Source organism: Gallinula chloropus, assembly GCF_964237585.1.
Source record: "Gallinula chloropus genome assembly, chromosome: 17".
Taxonomy (NCBI): domain Eukaryota; kingdom Metazoa; phylum Chordata; class Aves; order Gruiformes; family Rallidae; genus Gallinula; species Gallinula chloropus.
The window spans coordinates 14450813-14468928 of record NC_140102.1 but is presented as its reverse complement, the minus strand read 5'-3'; the positions used below and the strand labels follow the sequence as shown (position 1 = coordinate 14468928).

At 53.8% G+C, this 18116-nt stretch overlaps 1 protein-coding gene across 1 annotated transcript; it reads left to right on the top strand.

The window, feature by feature from the left end:
• Window positions 1–307: 307 nt before the first annotated feature.
• Window positions 308–17418, top strand: LOC311197973 (acyl-CoA dehydrogenase family member 11-like; the record flags this gene model as incomplete). Its single annotated transcript, XM_084271830.1, has 14 exons — window positions 308–607; window positions 5571–5803; window positions 6435–6534; window positions 7249–7366; window positions 8205–8347; window positions 8448–8597; window positions 8896–8990; window positions 9256–9355; window positions 10691–10831; window positions 11330–11422; window positions 11796–11903; window positions 16215–16386; window positions 16607–16673; window positions 16962–17418. The coding sequence occupies 14 exons, from the start codon at window positions 308–310 to the stop codon at window positions 17083–17085; spliced, it is 1944 nt and encodes a 647-aa protein (XP_084127956.1). The 3' UTR covers window positions 17086–17418.
• Between the last annotated feature and the right edge of the window lie 698 nt (window positions 17419–18116).

The window sequence follows — 18116 nt, the reverse complement described above, 5'->3', positions numbered from 1 at the left end:
ATGTCTGTCCAGCCAGTTAGGGTGGTTTGCCTGGCTGATACTGGAGAACACAGTGTTTCTGAGACCTGTGTTTTTCCAGGCCGTTTTCTGATCTCTTTCCAAAGACCTTTTCCCTAGTTCAGTTGACAACAGCTGCTGAAAACTCCTCCCCGAGGGCGGGGAGCAGACATTGATTTTTTTCTTTTTTTTTCTTTTAAGAACAACTTCACAACATTAAAACAAACCAGGATTGGTACTCTTGTCAACCCAGGAAGGGTCGGGAGGTGAGAGCCGTTGGCGTGACACCCTAAAGGGCTTTTGCAGGATCATGTTTACCTGGCGCTTGCCTTGGTGGAGATCCAGTGCTACCTGCAAGCCGTGGCAGTCGGGTCACTTTCTGCCCGGCGTCCGGGAGAGGTGCCAACCACTGAGTGGTAAAGGAATCAACACGACTGCAGGGCAGGAGCAACAGGCCAACGTGGGGGAGAAGAGAGTATTAGAAGATCCAGAAATGCCCCTTGCAAGGAGAGAAACAGAGGCCCTCTTCCTGGAGCAGCCCGAGACTGGGAACCTGTATTTGGAAGATGCTTTGCTTCGGAGTTACTTGAAAATGCACCTTCCTTCCAAGGTCTGGTGTGCATGTTTGTGTCTCTGTGTGTGTGCACTATACTTCTTGCTAAGGCACTGTTTAAGTCTCATTTGAGTGTTTCTCTGAGCCCTTTTGTGCCTCTAAGGGTTACACTTGGGGGGAATTTATCAGTGTTTTTAAAACCATGTTTTCTCTGAATCTGGTCAGGGGTGAAAAGTGCTGCTGGGATGTAAACAGAGAGGGGCCTGCTGGGCTCTGGGTGTTGCAACAAGAGTGTTGCTTTGGGGCCCTCACTGCGGGTGTTTGTCATCTGGAATAAGAAATTTCGGAGCAGGGGGAAAAGCTAAGGTGCTTCCAAACTCTGCTGCACTCTTCTGCTTCGTTCCCCCCAGGAAGAGGGGTTTTTAAGGAAATTCCTGTCTGAGGGAATGGGGTTGTTCTCAGCTGGGTGCTCAAGAGGGTACAAAGGCCCGTTGGGATTTGCGTGTTCTCAGCACAGGTTGTTGGTTTTTCTGGGGTGATTTTCAGCCAGCAAAGGCTCTGTACAGACACAGGGGTGTAGAGTAGTGGGGCAAGACCCAGAGCTGTGAGTCCCTGTTCTGTGAGGTCCAGTCCTATGAGAACCCCTGGGAGGAAGCAGCTCGTCTCACTGTCCTCTGCTGTCACCCCAAGGACCGCAGGTGTTTCTTCCTTTTCAAGGGGCAGGTCTCATGGAGCAGAGTGTGACCTCTCTCTGTGATTTCTTCCATCAGAAGCCACGGGTGGGTAAAGGGGCAGAACCTTGCTTTCAGTGATGCTCTTCCTGCCACCTCAGACTTGGAGTAGTGAGCGTGTGGTGGCAGCGTTTTGTCACATCCATCACTAAAGATGGGAACGAGCCCTCCCTAAGCACCACTGAGGCCTTCTTGCCAGGAAAGAAGATGTGGGGGAAAGGAGGATACCGTGAGGCTCTTCCTCCTGCTTTAGACCTTTGGAAGAAGCCCAATTCAGATGTCCCAAAGAATAAGAGGGTCAGCGCTGTCTTTGCCCTTCTCAAACAGCTGCAAAACCTACCCGAGCAGCAGCAGCAGCATCAGCATCTCCCTCCCGCTTCTGCGCTTGGTCCCGGCGGGGCAGTGTTGCCTCGCTGCTGAAAGGCAGAGCCAGGCTCTGCTGCCTGCTTCGTGCAGCACCTTGTCTCTACCTCCTCACCTCCCTGTCCAGAACAGCAACAGGCAAAGCTTTGTGTATCCCGCTGAAGCGGACACCACACTGGAGGCTGATTCCTGGAATGAAGAGAAAAGGTTTATTTAAAGGTGATTTCTGGAGACCATGGAAGAAAGCACCTGCTTTTTCTGGGCACTGCTGCAGAGAGGTATCTATTGATGCCCCTGAACTACATGAAAGAGTCCAGCGCAGGGCCACCAAGATGATGGAGTGGAACATCTTCCTTATCAGGACAGGCTAAGGGAGCTGGGTCAATTTAGCCTGGAGGAGGGGAGACTGAGAGTGACCTCATCAATGTCTATAAATATGTAAAGGGGGAGTGTCAGGAGGACAGAGCCAGGCTCTGCTCAGTGATGTCCAGGGATAGGACAGGGGGCAATGGGTGCAAGCTGGGGCACAGGAGGTTCCATGAGAACATAAGGAAAAACATTTTCCCTGTGAGGGTGGCAGAGCCCTGGGACAGGCTGCCCAGAGAGCTTGTGGAGTGTCCTTCTCTGTAGACATTCAAACCCACCTGGATGTGTTCTTGTGTGACCTACTCGAGGTGATCCTGCTCTGGCAGGGGGTTGGACCAGATGATCTTTCAAAGTCCCTTCCAACCCTGGTCATTCTGTGATTCTGTGAAAAGATGTCCTTTAATATAGGGAACATCTGTTTGTACTCTTAATGTGCAATAGTTTGCACATTTCCAGTATATTCATCCCTGGAACATCAGAGGACTGATGATGGTGAATGAGACCACCCACCCTACCACTACTGGTAGGTAGTGGCTTCAGCCCTGACCCCGATGGTTTCCAGCTGCCCTCTCCATACCCTGCTGTAGGTGTTTTGGAGTGTCCAGGCTACTGAGTGTGACATTCAGCAGCCACAAACTGGGCTGCATCAAAAGGAGTGTGGCCAGCAGGTCAAGGGAGGGGATTCTGCCCCTCTGCTCCGCTCTTGTGAGACCCCACCTGCAGTATTGTGTCCAGCTCTGGAGTGCCCGACATAAGAAGGACATGGAGCTGTTGGAATGGGTCCAGAGGAGGCCATGAAGATGACTAGAGAGCTGGAGCATCTCTCCTCTGAAGACAGGCTGAGAGAGTTGGGCTTGTCCAGCCTGGAAAAGAGAAGGCTTCATGGAGATCTTATAGCACCTTCCAGTGCCTGAAGGGACCTACCTACACAAAAGCTGGGGAGGGACTTTTTTAGAAGGGCATGGAGTGATAGGACAAGGGGGAATGGTTTTAAATTGGAAGGGGGAAGATTTAGATTGGTTATTAGGAAGAAATTCTTCACTGTGAGGGTGGTGAGGCCCTGGCACAGGGTGCCCAGCAGGGTGGTGGCTGCCCCCTCCCAGAATGTGTCCAGGGCTTCGTTGGATGGGGCCTTGAGCAGCCTGGGCTAGTGAGAGGGGTTGGAACTTGATGTAAGGTCCCTTCCAGCCCTGCCCATTCTATGGTTCTATGATTTTAAGATGATTTTATTCCTCTACATTGGAAATAAACATGTTCAGCAGGGCAGTGCTGGGGTTTGTGAGGCTGAGCATGGTCAGGGCACGAGCTCACTGCTACACAGTTGGGTTTGGGTTTGGTTCTAGAAAATGCGGATGAGGTGAAGGGGCTGTTGTAGTTTGAGTTCACTGCTGTGTGCTGATTAAGAGACCTATTTAACAGACTCACATTTTTCTGCCTACAAAAACCTGCCAGCTAACAAGTTCAAAGGTTCTTGTGCTTCAGGGATCAGTGGAGGCCATGAACCTTGGCTGCTTAGGTTATGCCTGTGGAACAACCTTCACATGGGTGTCAGGAGATGAGCACTGGAGATACACAGCCATCCCAGCTGAACTCCACTGAGAGCAAACAGGACTGCAGCAGGAGCTGTACCACTTTGACAGGGCTCTCCTGCATGGTTTTTTTTGGCTTGTTTTGGGATTTTTCACTGTTTACCTGAAGGAAAACTGGCTGGTCTGAGGATGGAGACTTCTGGAGTGGTAACTGGACAGGGTGTGTTGCTCCTCATTCCACACACTGGACGGCAGAGCGATGGCAGGATCAATCACACAACATGGAGCTTAATGAAAAGTCAATACAGGGGAAGCAGGGAAGGGAAGAAGTGGTGTTGATATTTCATCAGCAGCAAATTAACCTAGTTTCTGTTTGCTGTGCTTGGGGTACTGCAACTATGGCTTTCATCTCCAGGGCTGCTTATTGAGGAGGAAACAAGCATCTCTTGAGGGGGGGAAAGAACAGCAAAAATATCCCTCTGATGAAAGAGAGACCCTTCTCCTGAGACCTTGTTACACTCTGGATGTATTTACACTAACGAGGGTCTGACAGTGCTAGAGGTTGGGTCTGCCTGGCCCCACTTTAGTCATCTGGAAGTCAGGTTATTTAATTCTGAGCAATGTCAGCAGGCTTTGGCCACAGGCAGTGCAGAGCAGGTCCTGGCACCTGAGAATAGGTGTCTCTGAGGGCTGGACTGAGCCACCTCACTGCAGGTGCCAGCGTCCCTCCACTGCCCACGGACAGAGCATCCCATCTGAGTCAGCTGAGCCTGGCTGAAAGAAGGGCATGAAGATCCAGCAGGAAGCTGGTTGTGGGGTGGAAATTCGGACCTAGACACCCCAGGTGCCAGGCTGAGGCTGAAAGGATTGCGCTGTGCCTCCTTTTCCAACCCAGCAGGCAGGTAACTGCTGAGCCCAGTGGAAGTGTCCTGCACGGATGAAGGTTGCCTGGTTTTGGCAGCTCTTCCCCTGGCATTCTTTTTCAGTGGTGAATGACAGAGTGGCTGATGGTGGAAGGAGCTCTGGAGATCGTCTGGTCCAACCCCCCTGCTCATGTGCATCTGTGTCATTCTCAGCCCTGATACAAAAGCTCTTCTGTCTCCTGTAAAGCCCAGAGATGCTGCCAAAAGTTACTTGAAAAAATGATTTTGGGGGGGAAAAATAAAAGTGACAGCTGAGCACAGCTGTGCCAGCAGAGGCTGAGACAGGCTGTCCTGCTTTGCAGGATGCATGGAAGGGCCAAGTGGCAAGAGACAACCCCAGGTACACGAGCAGGTTGGGGATGGGACCAGGGTGTCCTGGGGGACAGCAGAATGACAATGACCAGCAATGTGCCCTCATGGCCATGAAGGCCAATGTCATCCTGGGGTGTGTGAGAAGGGCTGTGGGTAGCATGTTGAGAGAGGTTCTCCTCCTCTGCTCTGCCCTGGTGAGGCAGCATCTGGAATACTGTGCCCAGTGCTGAGCCCTCCAGTTCAAGAAGTACAGGGAGCTACTTGAAAGAGTCCAGCACAGGGCCACAAAGATGATGAAGGGAGTGGAACATCTTCCTTATCAGGACAGGCTGAGGGAGCTGGAGAAGGGGAGACTGAGGGTGACCTCATCAATGTCTATAAATATGTAAAGGGGGAGTGTCAGGAGGACAAAGCCAGGCTCTGCTCAGTGATGTCCAAAGTCAGAACAGGGGCAATGGGTGCAAGCTGGAGCACAGGAAGTTCCATGTAAATATAAGGAAAAACATTTTCCCTGTGAGAGTGGCAGAGCCCTGGGACAGGCTGCCCAGAGAGGTTGTGGAGTCTCCTTCTCTGGAGATATTCAAACCCACCTGGACGTGTTCCTGTGTGACCTACTCGAGGTGACCCTGCTCTGGCAGGGGGGTTGGATGAGATGATCTTTCGAGGTCCCTTCCAACCCCTCACATTGTGGGATTCTGTGACTGCGGGACAGTCTGGTCAGTCCTCTGCCTCTGCAGCTAGGCCTGAGGTGCCCTGCCTTCCAGGGGTGAGCTGAAGGGCTTTTGTTGCTTCACAGATACTGCAGGAGGTGAATCAGGACCTGGAGAGATTTGGAAACCGTCTGTCAACCCAGATCAAACCTCTGGGGTGGGAGTGCGAGTTGAACCCCCCCGTGTTTCGGCAGTACGATGCCTGGGGACAGCGAGTGGATCAGATCACCACCTGCTCAGCCTGGAGGAGGATGAAGGAGATTGCAGCAGAAGAGGGGCTGATTGCTGAGGCCTACGAGAGAAGATACTCCAGCTGGAGGTAACTGGGAGAACGGGACTGACTCGGTGCCTCCCCAGTTGTTCTTAGCAAGCCGTGTTCAGCTTCAGCATCCTGTAGGATGGAACTTCTTGTTGTATAATGGGTAACAGATGATGCATGGACAAAAGCACACCTACTGCTGTACTGAACAGCAGTGTCTGTCCGCTGTAATGTTCCACATCAGCAATGATAAGCTGTAACTAATGGCCTGCAGTTGATCATAATATTCTTTGATGTCACCTTTCTCATTCTGGGGCCTGGCAGCTCCCTGCAGCGCTCCAGCTTCTACGTGCACGGGTTGTAACACAGCTAAAGATCGGGGTTGTACCTGCAGCCTCATTGTATTCCAGCCTCTGGAGACAGACCCGTGTTTCTTGTATTTAAAACCTGCTCTTTGCTGGCAAACGATGCTGTCCTGTCCCCACAGCCTGGTGCTGGCTGTAGCACTGGGACTAGGAAACTCCTGACCCCTCTCCTCTCTCCCTGAAGTAGCTTTTGCTCTCTCAGAAACGAGTGGTCTGATTCTCACCTGTTTGGGATGGGTTTTATTCCTTTCATCCTAGCCAGTTGTTTTCCCTCCTGCCGTTGAACCGCTGTGTAACCTTCTGGCCTGACTCGCTTTCTTTCCCAGCCGCCTGTTTCAGGCTGTCAAGCTGTACTTATTTTCAAGCTGTTCTGGAGGTTTCAACTGTCCTCTGGCCATGACTGACGGAGCAGCCAAAGTCATTGAGGTATGAGCTCAGCTGGGCTCTGAGGGCACAGCCACATCCTGGCAGGGAGGGTTAGAGACCCGAGTGCTGGCCGAGGACAGAGGAGAGCTGACCAGCCATCTGGCTCTGGCACGGCCTTTTCTTGCTGTGACTCAGCTCCATCTCCCACTGCTTTCCCCCTTGAGTTACAAAGCCTTTGCACCCAGGATGGCTTTTATCTTTACTCACAAGGCTGTGTACAACAGGGCCTTTGCCACACGTGAAACCTGCAGCGCTGCAGCAGATGAAAAGCTTTCTCGTATGTTTTCACTACAAGATTGTTTTCTTGTTCCCTGTGCAGAGTGGCAGGTAAATACCTGACATAAATTAACCAAGCTAGCAAGGCTTTCCCCACCTGAAGGTGGACCATGGAGGTGATCAGGGGGCTGGAGCACCTCTCCTATGAAGACAGGCTGAGAGAGTTGGGCTGGTTCATCTTGGAGAAGAAAAGGCTCCAGGGAGACCTAATTGTGGCCTACCAATACTTAAAGGGTCTTACAGGAAAGTGGGAGAGGGGCTGGTCACCAGGGAGTGCAGGGACAGGACAAGGGGCAACAGCTTCAAGCTGAAAGAGGGCAGGGTTAGGTCAAATGTTATGCAGAGCCCAGGACACCCCAGTGCTAATGAAGGCAGCTGTCTAACTTAATCTACTGCCTTATATCATCTTAAGGGCTTTTTTCCCTCCCCCCAAAACAGTCTCTGGGTATTCCTGGCTCTCTGAAAAATGCTTTTGACCACCTGACATCCCGTGACCCCAGGAAGTTCTGGACCTCTGGCCAGTGGATGACCGAGCGCCGGGGAGGCTCTGATGTTGGTACGTAGTTGGAGGTGGGAAGCAACTGCAGCAGCAGCTAGAGGTGTTGGCGAGACCTGAGGAAAGGAAGGGTGTGGGGAACTTCTAAAGCCAGTAGTTGGTTTAGGAACCTTCAGCAGAAGTAACCCAGATCCTCTGCACAGCCCTGCTTTTCATTCAACAAAAGACCCAACTTCTGCCCACTGATGCCTGCGGTGCACGCGGGCAGGTACAGAGCGGTGCTCCCTGCACAGGTAACACACCGACGCCTCACTCGGTAATCAAACCATGAGCAAGATGGTCAGACCTGTCCCAGCTGGGACCCAGAAAGCCTCCCTGGCTGTCAGCTTGTATTCTTCAGCCAACGACAGTAATAGTGTCACAGCCCAGGAAGCCTCGGAGCTCCACTGTGGAGACAGTCGCCACTGTCTGATGAAGCTGCAGTTGGTTTCCTGGTGAAAGGGTCGGCTGTGGAGTGTGAGCTGCAGGGCTGTGCATCATGGCAGGGCCCTTCACTCCACAGCACCCTTTGTGGCTCCTGGCCAGGAGCTCCTGAAGAACTGGAGGTTCTGGATTATAGAGTATATATGTGTGTTCTGCTTACAAAGCACCACAGTTATGAGGTGTCAGCCTGGAGCCATTGCTGGGCAGGCTCAGCGTTAAGCGAGCGCGTTTCCCTTCTAGTACTTAACTCCAGCTGCATTTCTTACCCAGGGTGGATGATACAGATTAGCAGCTAATCCATACCCCGCCTCCATAGCGAGAGGTGACTTAAAAGAGCTGCTGCTTAAACAGAACATCAGCACCAACTGATGTAGAAGTTCCTGCAGAGCTAAGCTGACCTTCCTCTCTCCTGCAGCTGAGGGCACTGAGACGGTGGCCAGGAAGCAGCCGGACGGTACGTATCGCCTCCACGGCTTCAAGTGGTTTACATCAGCTGCTGATTCCGACGTGACCTTAACCCTGGCCAGGGTAGCGGATGCTGAAGGACAAGTAAAACAGGTCTGCTTGATGGTGGGACCCGTGAAGGAGCAGGAGCATTCTTTTACTTCCTTGTTTCATCGAACCAAAGCCTCTTTGCCTGCCTTTTTAATCGCCCCAGGGTTCCAGTGGCCTGTCCCTGTTCTTCCTGAAGGTTCGAGATGAGGAAGGGAAGCTGAACAGCATCCAAGTGCAAAGGCTGAAAGACAAGCTGGGGACGCGGCAGATGGCAACAGCGGAGCTATGGCTAGAGGGAGCTAAAGCAGAGCTGGTACGTAAGGTCTCACCTTCCTCTTGGCCCTGCTGGGCATGGCAGGCTGCTCACGGGGGTCAGGGCAGTGGTGCCAACCCAAAAAGTTCCTCTCTCCCACGCCTGTGGCTGGCTGTCCACTCCAGGTACCCCTTTGCCCACGGGCTGTGTGTGCGGGACAGGGCCCAGAACAGCTCAGGAGAGGAGGAGAGGATAACTTTAGGCCTTTGTATCTGTCCAGTGATGCAGCTTTCACATAGATCTGCGTCCACTTCCAAGGCTGTGTGAAAGACCAACCTTGGTTCCTTCATGCTTTCAGATCTCTGCAGAGGGTCGAGGAGTGGCCTCCATCTCCAACATGCTGAACATAACTCGGATCCACAATGTCATCGGTGCAGTAGCTTCCATGAGAAGGTGAAGGCAGGATGGATCCCCCCTAGAGCTGAAGGAGCATCTTACCAGGACAAGAGACATTGCAATGCTCAGCATTGCGGTCCATTGACATCTGATGCCTTTGCAGGCACAGGTCTGGAAGCCAGCAGTGCTGGAGAGTGGGTGGGTGACCTAGGCTGGCACGCCAGCGCTGAGCAGGGTTCTTCCAGTGGGGGTGGCTGGAAAGGAGAGCTCAGGAGTGGGAGGTCACTGGTCTGACTGCTTTCCCTGGCTGTGCTCTCTCTAGGATGATTGGGCTGAGCAGGGAGTATGCCCGTAGGCGGGTTGCCTTTGGGAAGCTCCTGAAGGACCATCCCCTACACATGCAGACCTTAGCCCGGATGGAGGTAAGGCTTTTGGGAGCCGAGCTGAGCCTTTGCCAGGGAAAGAGGGCAGAGACCTTCAGCTGCTCACGAGCAGGGCTGGCCTGCCTCTGTGTGCACCATGGGTGTAGAAGGCTGTTCCTGCTACAGCCAGATGTACACGGCAGGGGAAGTGCCCTGTTCTCGTGGGATTCGATCTGATGATAGATCTAGCTTCTCTGCTGGGCTTCAGGTTACCCCAAACAAGTCACCTGGGAGCTGTCATTAGAGCATGCACCTACCATGGTATGCCAGGTTGGGCATTAGCAGAGTCCCACCATGACACCACAGTCCCCAGAACGGCAGCTAGCAGACTCCTGTCCAAGACCAACTCTCATCCAGCTTCTCCAGTAGCTGGTGCACCAGGAGATGGGCTGTTCCCAGCAGGCCTGTGGAATTCCTGAGCTGTCACCACACACTTCAGCTTCTGAGACAAGTGTGTGTTGGCTTTGTACCCACACACTGCTTGTCACCACAAGACACCGACCTCGAGTGAATGTCACCTAGGGCAACACTATAGCAGAAGAGGGAGCAGCATGAATTTCACACGTGGGCCTTTGCTTGGAGCAGAACATCTCACACAGAGCATCTCTACCACCTGAGCAGCTCCCTAAATTCACAGGGTGCAGGTGCCTTCTCACCCCAACTAAAACTTCAAAGAGAAGGCACCCAGCTCTTCTCTCACCCGTCCAGGGACTACCACTTCTCTCAAGTGGTGTGACACCAGCACTTGGCCTGGGCTGCAGTAGGTTCATGCACATTTTTAAAACAGTATTTTAAAGTCCTCTTGCAAGGTGGGGGAGAAGAGAAATGGTCAACATCTGACAAGCACCACTTAAAGCTCCAACATCTCTCAGCCAGAACTCTACCTCTGAAAGGCCAAATCCTGTACAGTCCCAGGGCGACACCTCTGCATCTCTGTACTTCCCAGATCACAACTTGCTGGGGGCAAGTGATTTGCTCAGCAAGAAAGCTGCCAGAGACCTCGCAGATTCTGGTGCTCAGGGATTTCTGTGTGGTCTCATGTCCCTTCCCCTTGGAAGGGGCTGTGTGAGCGGGGTGCCTGACAGGAGCTCTGATAAGGCCTGATGGAATGGCACTGCCCCTTTCCTCACACTGGATCACGGTGCCTGAGAGCGGCAGCCCCAGGCTGCCTCTGGTATTTCATGTCCTGTTCCAGGGCTGGTCGGTGTCTCTGGTGCTGTGGGTCTGCCCAGGCCTGAGTAGTGTGCATCCCTCCTGGATGGTCTCTGCACAGGGGCAGGAATCCTCCTGACTCAGAGGTGCCTGTCGGTGAGGCTCCCCACTTCTCTGCCTCAGGTGCAGGCGCGAGGAGCGTTTCTCCTGCTTATGGAGACCGTTCGTCTGCTTGGACTTGTGGAAACCAACCTGGCGAGTGAGGAGGACCAGCTTCTCCTGAGACTGCTGATACCAGTCGCCAAACTGTACACTGGGAAGCAGGTAGGGAAGGAACAGCCTGGGGCTGTGGGCACAGCACCAGCCACAGAGCTGGGAAGAGGAGTGATTAAGGTGGCCAACGTGAAGGGCAGGGGTAACAGGGGGTACTGGTAGTGCCCTCCCTGGTCCACTTCTGAGTGCCCTCAGCTTAAATACTCAGAAGCTTACACACCATGGGCGAGCAGGAGGCAAAGCCTCTCTTGCACTAGAGACACTTGTGCCAAGCCCAGCACAGGCACAGCCTTACCAGGAGAGGGCTGTATGGAGAGAGGGGTGCATGGAGACAGGGCTGTATGGAGAGGGACCCTACCTGTAGCTTCTCCCCAGGTCTGGCTGCTCCTGCCAGTCCTCTCAGCGTGACTCAGCCTGTCTCCCCCAGGCTGCTCCTGCTGGGACCCAGTCAGTCCCATCCCAGCAGGAACTGCTGAGTGATGTTAGAGGCTTGCAGCCACTCTTTCCCCTTGTCCAACGTGGATCACACCAGCTCTCTGTGGTTTGCAGGCTTCTGCTGTTGTTATTGAGGGAATGGAGAGCTTTGGAGGACAAGGTTACATGGAGGACACAGGCTTGCCAGTCATAGTCCGCGATACTCTGGTAAGAAAGCAGCAGGAGAAGCTCCTGTGTGTCACCTAATGCCATGCACACTGCTCTGTGGGTGCCTACTAGGGACACAGCCCAAGGAAAAAGCATCCTCCTCGCTCTTGCTGCAGACAGGGCAGCTCTTTGACATTCCCTTCCTGCTGGGCACAGTCGTCACCATGGAGAGGATGTGATTTGTTCCTGGTGCAGGGCTTGTTTCCTGGCTCACATCACCACTGCTCCTTTCCACAGCACTGGAAACCTCTCCAGAGGTTTCCTTGATAGACCTGGGCTCTGACCCCCTCTGTTTCCTCACCTTCCCCTTTCTTCATCACAGTCGCTCCAAAAGACTCCTTTGCTCTCTTCCACCATCTCCTCTGCCCCACAGGTGCTGTCCATATGGGAGGGAACAACGAATATCCTGTCCCTTGATGTCCTGCGGTCCCTCTCCAAGAGTCGAGGACAGGTGATGGCTGTGTTCTTCACCACAGTGCAGGTGAGCCCACATCAGACACCTCAGCAGAGGCCTGTACTCGGTGCTTACGCTCCTGGCTGACACTGGGAGGGAACGTGGCCAAACTGGAAGCTTTAGATGAGCATCCAGAAGGTTTCTCCTGGCCCTTCAATAGCACTGAGAGACGCAGGACGTGGCAGCTCTCCTCCTGGGATCACTGTGTGCTGCAGAAGAGTTCTGTGTTGTCAGAGACCCTCCCGACAGGCACCTGCCTAAATCTGGGTTTAACACAAGGGAGTCACCGTCCTGGCTCCAAAATCATCCCGTGGGGTTGTAAACTGGAAAACCACCCTGAGACTGCTGAATGTTACCCCTTCACTAGGGCTGCCTACTGCATTACAACTGGGTTTATTCCCACTGAAAAGATGGAAAGAGTTGGAAGAATCCCATTGCTGCCTCGTGCCGTTCCCTGGCTCTTTGAAGGGCACTGGGATGACAGGCAGTCAGGAGAATGCAGGTCAGAGCAGCTCGGAATTTCGTGAAGATAAACGAGCATCGAGCTGGTTTGATTCATCCTGCAAAGGGAGACAGGAACCAGCCTGAAACACACGTCACCACCTCAGGGAGAAGTTGGGGGTTGGACCCGATGATCTCTTGAAGTCCCTTCCAACCCCTACAGTTCTGTGATTCTCTCAGAGATCAGATGATTGACCCACATACAGCTGCCTGGATTACAGCAGCCCAGAGCGGGCGAGGGGATCCCCCACACCTGGAGCACCGGGTTTGACTACATGTAGCTGTTGCTTCCTCGTGAGGGGACGGGTCTGGGTCACCGCGCTCCCTGCAGCGCTGACACCTGGGTACGTCCCAAAAACACACGAGCAAGAGCAGGACTCCTCCTCACCATTGACTGCTTCTGCGACACCTCAACACCCAGGCTCAGCTGTGTCCTGTACAGAACTCCTCCCTGACCCCAGGGATGACCAACTGTCCTCTCATCATCCTCTGAGACAACTTCCAACAATGGAAAAACACCTTGGACACTTTGCCTGCTGAAGAAGCGACCTGGAGCTGCTCAGCAGCAGGAGTGGGCACACTGGCTGAGCAAAAGGCCAACTGGTCTGGCTGTGGGTGAGCGGCAGCTCAGCCCGACACTGGAGGTGATGGAGCGCAGGGAAGGCGCGGGCGGGCTGAAGCCGGCCCCACAGGCTGCTGCTGCTGTGAACACCGACCCACCGAGGTGCCACCTGCCCGTCCTCAGAGCAGCCGGCGCGGCCGAGAGGCTCCTCCAGCTCCCTACAGACTGGATACCGGGAGGAGCACGCAGAAGGCAGCGGTGGGATTCAGAGCAGGTACCTGCCCAGCAGTAACACCAAGCACCGAGACTCATTAATCAAGCAGCTCATCATTGCTCTCACACTCCCACAAATCAGGCCGTACGTGGGAGCGGCGGGGAGCGAGCGCTGACTTGAAAGGAAGATGGAAGTTAAAGCTGCGGCGAGCGCCGTTGCGTTTGCTGCTCACGTCGCGCTGAGGCTGCCTCCCGCTTCCACTGAGGGCAGCTGGGATGAGCTGGTTCCAGATGCCACAGCTCCTGGTTGGCACGTTTAACCTGGACACATCAGGGAGCTCTTTTCTTCACGCCCTGCCAAGGCAGATCAGAGGCAGCATCAGGCAGGAACGTGCTGAGTTTCTACACCAGAGTCAGGGTTCCACTCACAGGTGACAAACCGCCTCTTGTTGGGCTCCAGGGGTCCAAAGCATTTGGGTCTCTGGGAGTCTGGCTCAGTTTGAAACATCTTTCCCATTCCTGCCCAGCAAGGAGACCATCTAGCCCTTTGTAAAGGGGGTTTTACTGCTCTGATCCCGTGGATGCACACGGGACTGGTGCACCCAGCTTTAGGTTTGCCTCCAGGGTGCTCACTTCAGACGGTTCCTGCCCAACACCAGGCTGCTTTGGGAAAAGGAGCATCAGTACTTCGTTAGTATGGGGGGAGTGCTCTGTTCTCTGATGGTGGGAGCTCAGGGTAACAACCCCCTGACCCCACTCCCAGGTCTTTTTGCGTTTATCCCGTGTCAGTTGCCTCCACTGATGGTGGGATACCTGGGATCTAGGAGCAGGAACCCACTATCGTTATTACCCTCGGGAAAAGGGAAACACAGACCTTCCTCATCCTCACATGATGTGATTATGAGGAGCTGAATTTTTAGGGTTCTTGATACCTGAGGGAGTTTGTTACCAACCAACCTACCTGGGGGTAAACAGTCAGTCTGCAAAGTCATTTCACATTGCACCCAACATTTATCAGCTGGGGCTCTCAGCCAGAGCCTTGGGTATACTCCAGAGCTCAATTACAGCCTGGAAAGTGACTCTAAAATAGCACTGGGGAGTTAGGTGATTATTGTGTTTTAGTCCCTCCAGGTGAGATTCCGTCCCATCGTGGGTCAGTTGTGTTTCTGAGCACCAGCCCTGCAAACAGCCCTTGTGCAGAGCCCAGAATCCAGCATCCTACACAGCAAGAACCCCTGCACAGGGCTGAAACCCCAGCTCTAAATCAGACTGGTGATCTAAGACACATGATTGGTTTCCAGGTCCCATTCAGACCATAACCAGTTCTAACACAGCAGGAAGCAAATGTAGGTTATTAGAGTGAGGCTGAGTCTTCGCTTGAAGCGTTAAGACAAGGCTTCCCACCCTGGTTTGGATGCTCTTCTGCTGCTGCATTCTTAAACAGGCACAATTGTTCTTTAAGTAAAGGCCACTGGGACAGCCTTGCTTGGGAGTGAGTGGGAGCAGACACAGGAGTGGCATCTTACAGTTCCTCACCCCAAACAGAAGGAATCAGAAATACCTGAGCTCTAAAGCTCTTCTGCTCTCCAATGATTTCAGCCAGGAAAGCAGCGTGGAGCTGGCACAGCGATGCCGTGAGCCTCCCTCTGTCACACCACAGGGCAGGTCAACACACAGGGGAGAAAACAGGAGCTGCTTCTGCCTCCAGCCTGGCTCTGGAGCAGCTTCTTCCTCCAGCCTGGCCCTGGAGCTGCTCTCCAGCCCCTCACTCTCAGCTGCGGGGGAGGATGTGGAAAAATCCCAGCTCCATCTTCTGGAGGATTCGGTGCTTTTGGGTCAGAAAAGAATCATTGGAGCCTGAAAAAAAACCTGTTGGCTGTTGCAGAGCAAAAAGAATAACATCTTTTTCTCCCCCCTGGCATTAAAACGATGCTTTTATATTCCCAGCCTGTGCTGCCCAAGCCTTGGAACCCTGAAGAGCAGAGCAGCATAGGCTGTGGCTGTGAGCAGTCCAGCCAGCAGCACAAGTGCCGACAGGAGCATGTGTGGTATCTCTGCATTGGCCTGTGTGATGCCAGTTTCCACTTCCACCCAAGCTGCTGGGAATATATTTCTGCCTTTGGGGGTCTTTGGTCCTTGTTAGCAACAAGCTCCAAGCTGCTTTTAAAAGATCTTAGGAGCAGCCTGGAGGCTCGGGGGTTCCTTGGGCTGTGTCTTGGCACTGGGACCCACCTGCTCAGATGATGATGGGTCTGTGTTGGTCCAGCCTGTGCTGTGTGTAGCCCCGTAGCCCTTTGCCTGGAGTGCAGAACTGGACAGGAGACTAATTAACAAAAGCACCTCCTCCCATCCACGAACTAAATCCACCATGGCTCCTTCTGGCGACGCAGCCCCCGCGGCTGAGGCTGAGCCCCCTTCCCGGTGCTGGGGGGAGCAGGGTCCAGAGGTGTGTGAGGGCTGAGCTGTCACCCCAGCCAGACAGAGCTGGCCTCTGCCAGCCGCACACAGGCAGAACACTGTTCCAGACTCTCAGCAAGCTGTTGCTTGTGGTTTCAGAAGAGATCTGGGATGCTGGAGGAACAGCAGCTCAGCTCAACCACAGGGAGAGCTTCTAGGTCTGATATTCATCAGGAGAGACCCGCTCCAGCCCTGGGGCCTTTCCCTTCTTGCAATCTGCATTGTCCCACCTGGACGCAGCCCTGGCTCCTGAATGGAAGGGAAAGGGAAAAAACAGGGCAGGTTGCATATAACTAGTCCCTGATCCAGGTTTGCAGTGGGGACGACTGGGGATGTGACCTTGTCCCCACGCAGAGCAGGAGAGGCAGCACAGACACAGAGCCCCACACTGGGTCTGGCTCCCTGGAATTCTCTGTCCTCGGCCCAGTGCCAGTTTCTCCTCTTGGCAGCATCTCCTTTCCAGCTGCTCCAGCACAGCCACCTCACCTTACACTTCTCATTAGCAGTTGCTGGGTGTGCTCAGGAGTTGCCAGCTGAAGGAGGGAAAATCATGGTGATTCTTCTGGTGATTAGGTTGGGTTTGGGTTTTTTTTTTTGTTTTCCAGAAAAAATTGGAGCTGGTTTCAAGCTGTGCAGAACTGGCACCCGCTGTGAAGCGAACGCGGGATGCCGTCGGCAGTCTTGCGCAGTTCACACAAGAAGCTGCTTCAAGGGGAGGGGTGACCATGGAGCTGGCAGCAAGAGACTTCTCCTACAGCCTCGCGAGGATCTACGCAGGTAGTGGGAGAACAGAGGGCTGGCAGGCCCGGGGTGGGGCGGGGAGTCAGCCCCAGCTCGCCTGGATTCACCCCTTCTGGGTGGGGTTGAAAGGAAAGCTGGGTCCCCACCTTCTTTCAGACTTGGGCACCTCAGCCTGTTGGGTGCCGCCGAGCAGCACCCGCTCTACAGGAGCCCTCACCGCTTAGGAGGGACCTTTACCATCTCCTGCTTTCCACAGGAGCTCTTCTGCTGGAACACGCAGCCCGGCCCGGCGCTTCCCCCACAGACCTGGCTGCTGCTCGAAGGTGAGAGCAAACCCCCCGCTAACCCCAGCGCTTCAGACAGGTCCTTGCGCGTTGTGGCAGGTTGGGCTCTGCGCCCTCCCAGCCCCTGATGTGGTGGGACCCAAATGCGGTATAGCCACAGCTGGAGCCAAGCCATGCTCCAGGCTGTTTGCCAGCAACGTGGTGGCTTTTCCCTGCCCTGGGCAGTGTGTTCTGGCAGCCATGAGGGATCCAGACCAGGCAGAGCTCCCCTTGGGAGCAGCACGGGGTTAACGGGGTTGGGATAAACCTCATTCATTCTCTGTTCAGGTGGTGCAACCAGGAGCTGTGTCCTGTGGCCACGGAGTCAGGGAACAGCAGCTACGAGGCAGAGGAAGCGCTCACCAACAGCGCGCTGGTGTACGAGGGCTGCCCCGCTGGCAGCAGGCTCTGACACTGGGAAGACCCCAGGGAAACAGCAGCTCAGTTCTGCTCCAAGAGAAACAAGAAATCCCCAAATCCTCAGGCAGCCACGAGTTACAGGTACAGTGGGGATGGGATGTTCTGCCAGGCTGAATCTTGCTGCACTGACCCCCAGCAGCACCACCGGCTCTGGGCTGGAACACCCGAGGGTCAGTCCGAGGTGCTTCTGGTAAGGACGGAGCGATCGTGTCCAGACAGCAACTTGAAGCAGCAGCTCTTCAAGTGCCAACTGGTTCTTTCTAAAGCAAAGTGACCAAAAATCAGACTGAAAACTCCTGGAGGCTGAATAAATGCGGAAACCTCACGTGTGTCCCTGTTCACTTCTGAGCTTTCCAGTGCTACACGTGGTTGTCAGCCCTGGCACTTGCCAGGGGTGGGATCTTCTTCCCAGGCAGCCTCTGTGCTCAGGCTGGGGAGGAGCTGCTTTGAATTACATCACTCCAATTACATTAAACCTCTACAAGGCTGGTGCCAAATTCAATAAAAATTGGATTTTCTTTATTTTTCCTAAGAGAAGAAAGCTTTTCTAGTTCTCTGTGACCTCCTGAAAACTCACTCATTCCTCTGTGAGCGTCCTAACTGTGCTGCAGCTCACACTGACGTGACTCCTAACCTAAGTTTTAGCCTGAGACCCAGCAATCCTCCTCCAAACCCCTAAACACTGACTGCAGGCTCCTCTCCACCCTCAACCCGTCCCTCCTTCTGCTTGGCACGGCCCTGCTGACTACGAGTTTTTAATTAGAGGCCCTAATAACAGAGGACAACAAGCCATAGTACAAAGTGCCCATCCAGCTGCTCGCTGCCCATCAGGATTTCCCACTGCCTCTTTCCCAAGTACTTTGCCTGGTTTTTTTGGATCTTTTCCTCGTACACAAACTACAATTTGCTGAAAACCAAAGCCCCCCAACCTGGCCCCCCATAAGGGACAGTTGAACTGTCACCATGTAGGACAACAACAAAGTTATTAAGATCTAAGTATCTGCTCTGAGGCAACAGCAGAGT